At 54.7% G+C, this 12,601-nt stretch overlaps 2 protein-coding genes across 3 annotated transcripts; both read left to right on the plus strand.

The window, feature by feature from the left end:
* The first annotated feature begins 562 nt into the window (after nt 1–562).
* PEX11G (peroxisomal biogenesis factor 11 gamma) lies at nt 563–3,574 on the plus strand. 2 transcript variants are annotated; one of them, XM_018088690.1, is made up of 5 exons: nt 563–643; nt 1,417–1,593; nt 1,679–1,857; nt 1,987–2,037; nt 2,497–3,574. In XM_018088690.1, the coding sequence occupies exons 1-5, from the start codon at nt 578–580 to the stop codon at nt 2,720–2,722; spliced, it is 699 nt and encodes a 232-aa protein (XP_017944179.1). In that variant the 5' UTR covers nt 563–577; the 3' UTR covers nt 2,723–3,574. The 2 variants fall into 2 exon arrangements, with proteins under 2 accessions (XP_017944179.1, XP_017944180.1); XM_018088691.1 differs by having other exon boundaries at nt 2,500–3,574.
* Nucleotides 3,575–4,716: 1,142 nt separating this feature from the next.
* Nucleotides 4,717–9,070, plus strand: LOC103766970 (ectoderm-neural cortex protein 1). Its single transcript, XM_018088688.1, has 2 exons — nt 4,717–4,826; nt 5,784–9,070. The coding sequence occupies exon 2, from the start codon at nt 5,799–5,801 to the stop codon at nt 7,566–7,568; it is 1,770 nt and encodes a 589-aa protein (XP_017944177.1). The 5' UTR covers nt 4,717–4,826; nt 5,784–5,798; the 3' UTR covers nt 7,569–9,070.
* Nucleotides 9,071–12,601: the final 3,531 nt, after the last annotated feature.

Here is a 12,601-nt window from a genome sequence, read left to right on the forward strand (position 1 = left end):
CCCTGCCAAACAGCCAGGCGGGGGGAGGAAAGGGGTTATTCCTAAAAATGCTCTATGTGATTCTTAGATCCAGACACACAGAGGCAGCGAGTGCTGTGAGTCCGGGGAGAAGTGTATGGGTACCACTGATGTTCTCTTTAGTGTGTCTCGTGAGTTACTGAAATACCTAAATACTGCTCTAAGGAAACCACAGAATCACAGAATGGAAGGGACCACAGTGCTTTACCTAGTCCCACCTCCCTGCTCAGGCAGGGCCATTCCAGAGCACTAGATGTGTCCAGAGGGTTCTGGAACATCTCGAGTAAGGGAGACTCCACACACTACTTGGGCAACCTGGAACACCACAGAACAAGAGAACTGGAGGTCAGCAAAGGGCTGACGGGGGGTTCGCGGACCAGATTGGGGTAGGAGACGCTGTGAAAGGGGGGAGGCCCTGAGGGGGGAGGCCCTGGCGGGGAGGGGGGCTCGGGCAGACCAGGCCAGGCCGGGCTGGGCCGCGTTGCCATGGCGACGGCTGTACCGCCTCCTTCCCGACGTGCCGGGGCGCGCCCGTGACGTCTAACCCGGAAGCGTTGCCATGGCGGCGGCTGCGCTCCGCGGCCTGGGGGCCGCGCTGGAAACGCACCGGGGACGGGACCGGGCCGTGAGTGAGGGATGGTGGGGTCTGACCCACCGGGATCGGGCCGTCAGTGAGGGATGGGGGGTCTGACCCGCCGGGAGTGACGGATGGGGGGTCTGACCCGCCGGGACCGGGCCGGGACTGACGGGCCCGACCCTGCGGTGACCCGCCCTTTAGGGAAAGAGAAGCACTTAAAGTGCGTTTAAAGGCTCGATGGTGGAAAGGAATGATAAAAAGGGTCCGCAAACAGTCAGAGAGGTTACTTGGCGTGAGAATTGGTGTATTGGTGCCTGAGCACAGGGTGAGGGGGTTTGGGGAAAGAGGTGGAGGGAAAGGGACGGGAGGAATTCAGGAGGGAGAGGGGAATTAAGGAAAGAGAGGGAGAAAGGAAGAGAAAGAGGAAAAGAGAGAAATTTCAAAAGGAGAGAATTAAAGAAAGTAGAACAGAGAGAATTTAAAAAGAAAAGAAGAGAAAAAGAGAGAATTAAAGAGAAAAGAGAGAGAGAATTAAAGAGGAGAAAAGAGAGAAAAAGAATTAAAGAGAGGAGAAAAGAGAAACAAAATTAAAGAAAGAGAGAGGAAAGAGAATTAAAGGAAGAAAGAGAGAGAGAAAGAAAGATAAATAGAGAAAATGAGAGACTTAGAGGAGAAAAGAGAGAAAAGGAGAGAATTAAAGAAAGGATAAAAGAGAGGAAAAGATAGAATTAAAGAGAGAAAACAGAAGTCCTGGTTCCAGCATCAGCTTCTCTGGACCCCACACCCGCCAGTCCCACTGCTGACTGGGCCGTGCCCCACAGGTCCGTGCCCTGTCCTACAGCCTCCAGCTGGTGGGGGGAGCCCTGCCCGGGCCCGGGGGGCTGCCAGGGGGGCTCCTGGCTGCCTCTGCCCAGCTCAGCTCCTGCCGCACCGTCCTGCGCCTCTTCGACGACCTGGCCATGCTCCGGCACAGCTGCGGCTACGGGCTGGGCCCCGAGGTGAGAGCGGGCAGGGGGGTCCCCCACAGCCCCCCTGGCCATCCCCTGCGTGTTCTGGCCTGTCCCCTTTTCCCCCCTCCCGCAGGACGAGGATGTGCTGGTGCGGGGGCTCAGCGTGCTCTGCAACGTGGCCAACCAGCTCTACTACCCCTGTGAGCACCTGGCCTGGGCGGCTGATGTCGGAATTGTCCGTGCCGCTTCCCAGAGGTGGTGGACCCTGAGCACGGCGCTGTGGGGCTCTGCCCTGCTCTTGGGAATCCTGCGGTAAGGCCCGGTCGTGATCCATCGGGATAAAACTAAGGGCCCTCTGGCTGCTGGAGGTGCTCTTGCTCATGGAAGAGAAAAAAACCCTTCTGTTTGGTGCTATAGGAGAAATAACTCTGCTGTTTTCAGGTCCCTGAAGGTCTTGTGCCAGTTGAGAAGAAAACTGAGGCAGCACAAGTGGTATGATTTCCTTCCTTGGCTGTACAGCTGATCATGGAATCCCAGAATGGGACTGGGAGGTTGGGAAGGACCTTAAAGCCCATCCAGTCCCACCCCCTGCCATGGGCAGGGACGCCTTCCACTAGCCCAGGTTGCTCCAAGCCCCGTCCAACCTGGCCTTGGACAATGCCAGGGATGGGGCAGCCACAGCTTCTCTGGGCAACCTGTACCAGGGCCTCCCCACCCTCACAGGGAAGAATGTCTTCCCAATATCCCATCTAACCCTGCCCTCTGGAAGTGGGAAGCCATTCGCCCTTGTCCTGTCCCTCCAGGCCCTTGTGCAAAGTCTCTCTCCAGGTCTCTTTAGCACCATTTTAACCAGTTTTCATTATAATTTAACCCCATACACCAGTTCTCATTTGTATCCATCACAGTTATTAGGATATTCTGGACTATCACTGATATTCCCTTTGCTTCCAGCAGCACATCCTCACCTCAGAGCCAGAAGTTGAGAGCCCAGGTGAAGGCAGAGGTTCTGAGCATCCTCATGGACGCAGCAGATCTTTCCAATGCCATCCATTGGCTGCCTCCAGGATTCCTCTGGGCTGGAAGGTTCCCCCCGTGGTTAGTAGGGCTCCTGGGGACCATCTCCTCCCTGATTGGAATCTACCAGGCATCCAGAGGAGGAAATTCTGAAGCTGTTTAAATAATTGAGCTTCAGGAGCCAAATTCCCACGTGGTAAAAGTGCCTTTAGTGAGGCAGGGTGTATTTTAACTTTCCTGTGTGTTGCTGATTGTAATCCCATACATCCTTTGTGTGGATTGTAATTGGGACTGGAATCAAGGTGTCTGTTGCAGAGAGGATTGTTTGCAGTTGATAATTTTTGTCTCTCTCCATCAGAGAAATCTTTCAGGTGAATCCTCTGAAAATCAATCTGCGGTTGGTAAAATTGAAGGGGGGAAAAGTGCCTTCCATCCTTCCTTCCTCTGTCCCAAAAGATAAATGCAACCTTCCAGTGTTTTCTGGAAGAAAAGAGCACAAAGTCGGTGTTAGGTGGAAAAACTGTCGTGGTTCTGTCACACAAAACTCCTAAGGGACAAATCCTGCAAGTTCATCCTCCAGGACAGGGGCACAATCCATATCCTGGGAGTTTCTCTGTCAGATATTTTGGGGTTTGAGCCCAGAGCAAAAAGAGGAGTGAAAAGTGAAAAGTTTTGTTTGTGACAGAGGCAAGAGGGGAAGGAAATAGCAACTGGAAGCAGAGCGAAGCTTCCTTCTAGTCTGCCTTGCTCATTCAAGGAAAAATTGAGGAAGTTGAGACTTCCAGGAGCTCTGAGGCTCTAGCTGTGCCTTCGTGGAATGCCACCGGGTGGAGCTCTTCCACCAGGCTCCGGCAGATGCTAACGGTCTTTTTTTGGTTGTTTTCTTTAAAAAAAAAAAAAAAAAGCAGGAAATTTATGAATCACCTTTCAAAGGAGCAATCAAACGGATGCCGAGATGGGTTTTGCAGTTACAGTTCTGGGCGGGCGTTGCCAATAATAAACAACACGAATCAAAGGTGGCCCTGAGTGATCGTTCCCTCTGAGAGCAGGGAAAAGTTCTTTAGCTGGTTCTGGAAAGCTCCAGGCAGTTCCCAGGGGTCAAAAAACATGAGTGCTCTGTGACCTGCAGCTCCCCATGTGTTAACAGCCTTCCTCCCACCGAAATAAATCTGAGCCCCTGACTGGCTGCCATGGAAATGCACCCTTTGAAAACAGTTCTGTGGTGTCCCTACACCATTCCAGGGGCTTCCACCTTGTTTTTGTTGTTGCTTTTGGCATGGACAGGGGGAGCTGTGTCCTGCCTGTGTTCAAAGAGCAGAGGAGGTCTGGATGCTCTTTGTCCTTTGCCCTGTCCTTGCTGTTTACCTGGACCTTCACCCTGCAGAGTGTCCCTGAGGATGCCTTTCCTGGCTGTGCTGGGAATTTGGTGCCAGATATACAGGTTTTGGTACAATTTTGAGCATAGGCAGAGCTTACCTGGAGGAGACTCTTGGTTTTTTTCTCTACTTTTCTGAGTCCTGTGCCTGAACAGGGAGAGGAAGCAGATCCTTCAGCTTAGGGACAGCTGTGGCTCTTGCCTGGTCCTCTCACCCACCGTGGTGACTCCTGTTGCAGTTTAGTTTTAATAATAAATCAGATTGGTTTTGTATTCTTAACCCTATTAAATCATTCCTTCAGGATATGCTCTCCTGCTCAGCACAGGATGAGGTGTAGCTCTAACTCTTCAGTAAAAAGACCCTAAAACCCCCACCTAACCTCTGATGCCAAATTTTTAAAGCTCTAAACCTTGCTTTAATTTTAACATACAGAAAAGGCACTGTAAACTCTTCTAAGTGCATTTGCTTCATCCAATTCCTCATGAAATGATTTTAAGTTACAGCTGGTGGAGCTGAAACGTGCAGAGATAAAGCAATATTGGATGATTCAGAATTTCTGGAATTTGTATTTTTTCCTTAGGGTGGCTTTGATCCCTGATTAAGCACCTGTGGTGGCTGCTGCTACCTGCCCAGAGCAGCACTTGCTCATTTTTAGTACAAGACCTTGTACTTCCCAGAACTTGCTTTTTTGTTTTGTTTTTTTTTTCTCTTTTCTGCTTCGGCCATCAGCCCAACTCGGCTCCTGCTCCTGAGAGAGGGTGACAGTACCCTTCCTTGGCAAGGAAAGGTGATGGTGGTGCAGGTGATGGGCTGCCCCGGGGGAGGTAAAGACGAGCAGCACCTTCTGTGCGGGAGCAACCGCTGGATGTTTTCAAGCTCCAAATTTCAAAGGTGGGCTCCATGCAGGAAAACTTGCTGAGCAGGGCTGGTTTGTCTGGCCGTAACCTGCCTTTGTCAGCAGGGCGGGATCCAAAGGCCGCGGGCGCGCGCTGCTGATCCCAGCCCGGCTGCCCAGTTTATGGCCTTTAATGGTGGGGTGGCTCCGTCCGCACAGCTCCGCCGGGTTCAGGAGCCTCAGATCCGGCGGCCCGAGCCCTCGGCCGCTGCCTCAGCCGCGCTGCGGTGCTGGGGCGCGGGGGGCGATGCTCGGAGCGCGGGGACACGGACACGTGGGGGGGTGAATGGGAGTGGTCAATGGGGGGACACGGACAAGTGCGGGGTATGAATTGGGAGTAATCAATGGGGGGGATAATGGGCGGGGCTAACGGGCTGCGCATGCGCGCGCCGGCCCCGCCTTCCATTTCATTAGGAGCGAGCGCAGGGACGCCGGCGGGCGCTGATTTGCGCTTCTGCGCGGGCGGCGGCGGGCCGGCACGGGCCGGGCCACGCGGCGGCGACCAGAACGGGCGGGAGGGGGCCGGGACCGGGACCGGGACCTCTGATTCAGAGCGAGGGACCTCAGAGCAGGTGCGGGACTCTGAATGAGGTGGCGGAACCGCGGGTGCAGGGACCACGGGGCCTTTGCGGGACCTCTGAGCCAGGGTGCGGAGCCGGGGCGGGCCCGCGGGGGGGCTGGGCGCGGCAGCCCCGGGAGCGCACATCGCCCTCTCTCCCCGTACTACGCGGGGCCCGGCGGAGCCCTGAGCTGCCCTGGCATTTGGTCCGGGAGCGTCCGGTGCCCCGTTTCGGTTAGCGCTGGGCGAGACCCGCTGGGCGAGACCTGCGGGACGGTCCCTCCGAGCTCCCCGTTCCGGGCGGTACCGCACTCCCGCCGCCGGTTCCTCTCGGGCGCTGCTCCCCCGCCAGTGCCGGGCGCCCCGTGCTGACTCGCCGCTTTTCCCTTTGCAGAGCGGTCTCAGCACTATGTCCGTTAGCAGCCACGAGAACCGGAAATCTCGCTCGAGCTCCGGCTCCATGAACATCCACCTCTTCCACAAACCGGGCCACGCCGACAGCCTCCTCACCCAGCTCAACCTGCTCCGCCAGCAGAACCTCTTCACCGACGTGGTGCTGCGGGCGGGGAACCGCAGCTTTCCCTGCCACCGCGCCGTCCTGGCTGCCTGCAGCCGCTACTTCAACGCCATGTTCAGCGGGGGCCTCAAGGAGAGCAGAGATGCCGAGGTGAACTTTCACGACTCCCTGCACCCCGAGGTGCTGGAGCTGCTGCTGGACTATGCCTACTCAGCCCGGGTACTGATCAACGAGGAGAACGCCGAGTCCCTGCTGGAGGCCGGGGACATGCTGCAGTTCCAGGATATTCGGGATGCCTCGGCCGACTTCCTGGAGAAGAACCTCTACCCTGGGAACTGCCTGAACATGCTGCTGCTGTCTGACGCCCACTGCTGCGAGCGGCTGCTGGAGCTGTCCTGGAGGATGGCGCTGGCCAACTTCACCTCACTCTGCAAGACCGAGGATTTCCTGAGGCTGCCCAAGGACAAACTGCTGGAGCTGGTGGAGAGCGAGGAGCTGGAAGTGGAGGATGAGACGCTGGTCTACGAGGCTGTCATGGGCTGGATCCGGTACGATCTGCCTCGGCGCCACGAGGTTCTGCCGGAACTGCTGCGCTCTGTCCGCCTGGCCCTGCTCCCCGAGTCCTACCTGTGCAAACAGGTGGCCTGTGAGAAGCTGGTGACCAGCCACAAGCTGGGGGAGGAGATCGTGGCTGACGCCGTGCGATGCAAGATGAAGATCCTGCAGAATGACGGGCTGGTGACGGGGTGCTGCGCCCGGCCTCGCAAGGTCAGCCAGGCCCTGCTGCTGCTCGGGGGCCAGACCTTCATGTGTGACAAGATTTACATGCTGGACCATAAAACCAGCGAGATCATCCCCCGTGCCGACATCCCCAGCCCCCGTAAGGAGTGCAGTGCCTGCGCCATCGGCTGCAAGGTTTACATCACTGGGGGCAAAGGCTCCGAGAACGGCGCTTCCAGGGACGTCTGGGTCTACGACACTCTTCATGATGAGTGGGCAAAAGCTGCTCCCATGCTGGTGGCGCGGTTTGGCCACGGTTCCGCCGAGCTGGACCACTGCCTGTACGTGGTGGGGGGTCACACAGCCATGAGCGGGGCCTTCCCAGCCTCTCCCTCCGTCTCCCTCAAGCAGGTGGAGCACTATGACCCTCAGCTGGACAAGTGGTCCCTGGTGGCCCCTCTCCGGGAAGGTGTCAGCAACGCTGCTGTGGTGGGGGCCAAGATGAAGCTGTTTGTTTTTGGGGGCACCAGCGCCAACCAGAACAAGCTGCCCAAGGTGCAGTGCTTCGATCCCTGCCAGAACCGCTGGACGGTGCCCACCAGCTGCCCCCAGCCCTGGCGCTACACGGCGGCTGCCGTGGTGGGCAGCCACATCATGGTCATCGGCGGGGACACGGAGTTCTCAGCCAGCTCCGCCTACCGCTTCCACAGTGACACCTACCAGTGGTCCAAGTTTGGGGATGTCACTGCCAAGCGCATCAGCTGCCGCGCTGTCACCTCGGGGAACAGGCTGTACGTGGTGGGGGGCTACTGCGGGGCCCAGCGCTGCAAGACCCTGGACTGCTACGACCCCTCGTCCGACACCTGGAGCAGCGTCACCACGGTGCCTTATTCCCTCATCCCCACTGCCTTTGTCAGCACCTGGAAGTACCTGTCTGCCTGAGAGTGGCAAAGACTGGGAGGTAAATAGTTGTGGATCAACCTAGAGCTCCTATGTATAACTTTGTGCTGCACAAAGGTTAAACCTTGAGGGGCAGATGCACGTGGATCTGGACTGCAGTTGTCCTCGTGCGAGCATCAGCTCCAGAAAACATGTTTTCAGGCTGGCAGTTTGGGATCTAAAACCCTGCAGGAGAGAGAAAGTCTCTTTAAGGTGCCAAAATGCTGCAGGGAGAAGATTGGTATAAATAACAGGACTCTTAACCTGGCATCTTAGCCCTGCCACCGAGTCTTGGCCTATGCAAAGATTTTGGGGAATGCTCTGTGTGAGGATTGGGTGTCATCCCTAGGTCAGAAGGCTGCTGGAATGGATGTTTTCCCAGGCTCGGTGTCTGCAGGAGCTGGGACAGACCGTGCGGTTCCACAGGGCTGCTTTTAGCACAGCCTCCTCCTCCTGGTGCCACAGTTAATCTGCCAGTGGCACCCAAATGTCTTGTGGGACGCCAGGGCTGGGAGCTGGTGCCAGAACAAGATTATAGTTGGGATTTAGTCCCAGAGTGGTCGGTAATTGCGTTTATAAGACAAACCCTGTCTATGTATAAACACAGGGTTTCTCTGCTTCTAATTATTCCCTAGTGTCCCTTTCATGCCACTGCTTCCCTGCTACATAGAGATTGACTTTCAAACATTTGCAACTGGAATTAAACCTTTCTAAAAGGCTCTTTGGCAGAAATGATGCCAATGAATCACAGATCCTGCAGGGTTTTTATTTTCTCCTTGCAAGAGTTGTACTAGTCAAATGAACTTATTAATGCAATAAAATATCCTGTGATACCTGTAGAAGATTCCTGGACCTTGAGGGATATCAGCAGCCATTCATTGCTGAGCTCTCTGTGGGATCCAAGGCCTGAGGGGTGTTGGGTTTGCTGTGCGCTGGTGTCACAACACTCTGCTTCAGGCTTCACAACTTATTATGCCAGTGTCTCACTTGACTGAGGATCCAGATGGATCCAGATGGAAAACACCTCCTCCTATCCAGCAAGTCTGTGAGCTGGTTGCCAGCGTGGGTCCCACCAGCACCTGCAGGGCTCAAGGCAATACAGCTCTGGCTTTGAAGTGCTCCTGCAAATCCATCTCTTTGGTCAGCCCAGGGAGGGGACAAGCATAGAGGAACCTCCTTGGGCTGGAAGCTTGTGCTGTCCCTGGAGACAGCAAAAGGTGTCCAGGTTTTCCACTACCTTGTGTGATCTCAGAGCAGGAACCAGAGGGATATTTTGGGTTTTTAGTGGTATTTACTAGAAAGGACAAAGGATGCTCCTGACTGGCCACAGGCTCTGGACTGTGCTGCTGGGACTCTCAGCACAGGCAGCACTAGAGGCTGGAATGTCTGAACATGTGACAGTACTTTGCCCATGGGCTGGTTCTTTACATTTATTTTTTTTTATACAGCAGTTGTGTGTTTATTACTCAGCCTGGAGCTACTTAAATAAATTTGAATAAAATCCATTGTGTTAATTGCCTGCTCTGTATGATTAAGCTGCAGGTTTTCCCAGCCCTTGCTATATAGTAAGGAGTATTCCCTGCTTGAGTCCAAATTGAGGGCTCAGATCTTCCTGTATCTTTGTAACATGGGACTGAGGGAAGCCCAGCTCTCACACTGCCTTCAAGCTTTGAGGAACACACAAATCTGTTTAAAACTCCAAAGGTTAAGCTATTCTCTGTCCTTACCTGGTCATCCTCCATGGAGCTGTCCAAAGGAATGGGGGAAAGTGTTGCCCCTTCTGTCCCCAAGGGCTGTGCACTCCAGGCCCTGCTCCAAGGGAGGGGGGACAGTGGCTGGGAAGGAAAAACTCTGTTAGAGGGGTAGGAGACAGGAATCAGCACAGTCAGAGGAAACAGGACCAAAGGTACAACCAACTGTCTCACCATGGAAGCAGGGGCTGGGTGTGATCCATTATTTCAGAGTTAAATAAATCAATGTCACAGCCCTTCTGAGCTGCTCATACAGGCAGCTGGCATGACTGGAAACAAGCTGCCCTGCTGGGGACTGGAGCAGATACACAGACTTCATTTCCACCCTGTTTTCTGATGCCTTTGCCATTTTCAGCTCCCAGGCTAGGCCTTTTTTCATGTACCCTTGCTGTGCCACCTCTCCATCACTGGCTGCAGGGAGAGGAGCCCACAGCCTGGAGCACACAGGAAGCTGCAGGGGAAAAAGACCCATTTCAGTGGGAAAAGGCTGTTAAGATCATGGAGTCCAACCACCTAGCAGCTCCCAGCTTGGCTGTGCCTCACACACACACACACACACACACACACACACACACACATGCAGGCAAGGGAAAGTCATGGCACAGGACAAGGCTGGAATGGGCAGCCATCAGGAAGTGTCTCCAACCCTGTTCCCAACCAGGAGCAGTTTCACCTTTGTTCCATCCACAGTTCCTCCTGAGGGTTGGACAGAGTGTGACTTTGCTCAGCAAGTCGGAGGAGCAGAGCTTTCATTCATGGCTGTTTGAGCAGCAGCTGTTTTATTTATGCTGCCAAGCAATAAGTGTTGGCTCCCAGCCACATCCTGCTCTGGGGACGGAGCAGCTCCAGCGGCTCAGGTCCGTCTGCCTCCCGCGCCTGGCGCTGGGCATAATCTGAGCTGGGTTTGGGTAGTCTCAGCTGGTGGAACCAGCAGCCCCCACTGCTGCTGAAGGCTTTACAAGGGCTGGGCATTGTTTCCTCGTTTCAGTCCAACTGCCTCTCAGGGAAAACCAGCACTACAAGCACATCGGGGCTCAGCTGCACCGGTGGCTCCCTGCTGCTGGCAACAAAACCTCATCCTCCTTCACCTGGCAGACAGCCCTGTGCCATCCCTTCAGCTCCACCTCCTGCTGGCAGGAACCAGCTCCCAGCCCAGCAGGGAGCACCCTGGGGAAAACCAGACAGCTTTACTCGTGCTTGGGTCTGCTGGAGTCAAGTCACCCCAACAGACCTGTTTTCCCAGTTTGACATTTCCATGCATTGATCCACTTGCTGCTTCAGTGCCGGGGCCAGAGGATTCAGGCCAACTGAGCTGGAGGTGAATTTGGTTGCTGGGGCAGAAATCCTCCTGAATGAACAGAGTTTAGAATCTCAACATAACTCAGACTTAGGCATCTCCTCCTAGCCCAGCTCCCCCATTTGTAGCTGCACCCCTCCAGCTGCAGGAGCTAAACCCCAGCCCACAGTCACATCTGGAAGAGGTAACACACATGGGCTTCACTAGGCTCAAAGCCAAAACAATCCAAGTGTGACATTGCTGTCTCAAGGGATGGTCCTATTCTCACACAAAGCCTACAAGCCACCACAGCCAGAGAAATAGGGGATCAGACTGACCCACCTCCCTCCTGGCCACAAGGCAAGACAGTTAGGGTTGATTTTAAGAGAATTCTACTGCTGCTTAGGGGCGTTCTGCTCAGCAGCTCCTGCTGCCAGAGCACTGAGGCAACACACGGCTTTTCTCCCTTCCCAGCTCAGCAGTAACTTAAAAATTTCACTTTCTGGCTAAGATGGGACATGGATCATTCCAGTGTTCTGCAGCACACCCACCACACATCTAGCAAGGAACTATTACAATGACAATTCATGGTAGCCCAGCAAAACAAAGCTCTAACTACACACAGTGTGTTTTTTGTCCAATGTTCTAGGAGGGAAAACAGACACTGCACACCTAACTGTCTGAAATTCCCTGGCAAATCTGCTTATCACATGCAGTGATCTGAGATGGCTTCAGGTCTAGCAACACACTGTGCCCCTCACAGTGAAATGACATCAACTGCTGCTCTGACGTGGGCGAGGCGCATTTGCTCCTGTGCACATGGAATCATGGAATGGTTTGGGTTGGGAAGGGCCATAAAGCCCATCCAGTCTCACCCCCTGCTGTGGGCAGGGACGCCTTCCACGAGCCCAGGTTGCTCTAAGCCCTGTCCATCCTGGCCTTGGACAATGCCAGGGATGGGGCAGCCACAGCTGCTCTGGGCAACCTGTGCCAGGGCCTCCCCACCCTCACAGGGAAGAATTTCTTTCCCATATCCAATCTAACCCTGCTCTCTGTCAGGCAGAAGCCATTCTCCCTTGTCCTGTCACTCCAGGCCCTTGTCCAAAGTCAAGGAGCCCCACAACAAACTGATCCCTGAGCTGTTTGAGCCTCCAGTGCATGTGACAGTCCCAGAGGCAGGGACCGTGTGTCGCACGCTCCAGCACTTCCAGCTCTGAGAGGATTTGCTGCTTCTGGGCCCATGGGATCTGGCAGAGGATAAAAGCCAAAGAGTGTAGGACAGGCCCCACATCCCTCATCTGCTGAGCCTTGAGCTGGCCCCATCGCTGGGATGAGAAATTAAACCGGATTTGAATCACAGGGGTGAGGAAAGGGAAAGGTAGCAAACAGTACATTCCCACTGTCAGAGCACACTATGGAGCCAATCCCCTCTGAGCATGTTTGTCCTCAAGCATCTGGTTTGATGATGAGTCTCAGATGCAGTATGGGAACCATCAGCCTCGTCTCACCCACATGAAAGAGGAAGGTTTAGCATAAAGCTGGTCATTGCCGATGGTCCCGGAATGATTCATACAGAGAAAGAATGTGGTTTGGGTTTCGGGTTAATTAGCTGCAGATTTCAGAGAGAGACAAGGCAGGGCGGAGCTGCTGCAATATTGGTATGAGCACAGCTCTAAAGGCAACACCAGCCACCCATCCTGAGCTCACACCCTCCCCGAGATCACACCCTCCCTGAGCTCACAGAGCAGCGACAGCCTTATCATTGCCACTGCGAGGCAAGGTGTTTGCAATCCCCAAGGAATGTCTGCCCGGCTGTTGTGGCAAAAACTGAGCACAGCAACACCCACACATCTTTGAACACCGATGGCTGCAGCGGCACCAAGTTTCTAACAGATGCAAATGTTGCCCAGGATTTAAACTTGCCTCTACTGAGCTCTGGGCTGCTGCAGCTGGGCAGTTCCCAATGGGAATCTGTGCTGCAGGGAACCCTCTGGGCTGTGTTAACCCTG

Source organism: Manacus vitellinus, unplaced genomic scaffold (genome assembly GCF_001715985.3).
Source record: "Manacus vitellinus isolate BGI_N305 unplaced genomic scaffold, ASM171598v3 scaffold_107_pilon, whole genome shotgun sequence".
Lineage (NCBI taxonomy): Eukaryota > Metazoa > Chordata > Aves > Passeriformes > Pipridae > Manacus > Manacus vitellinus.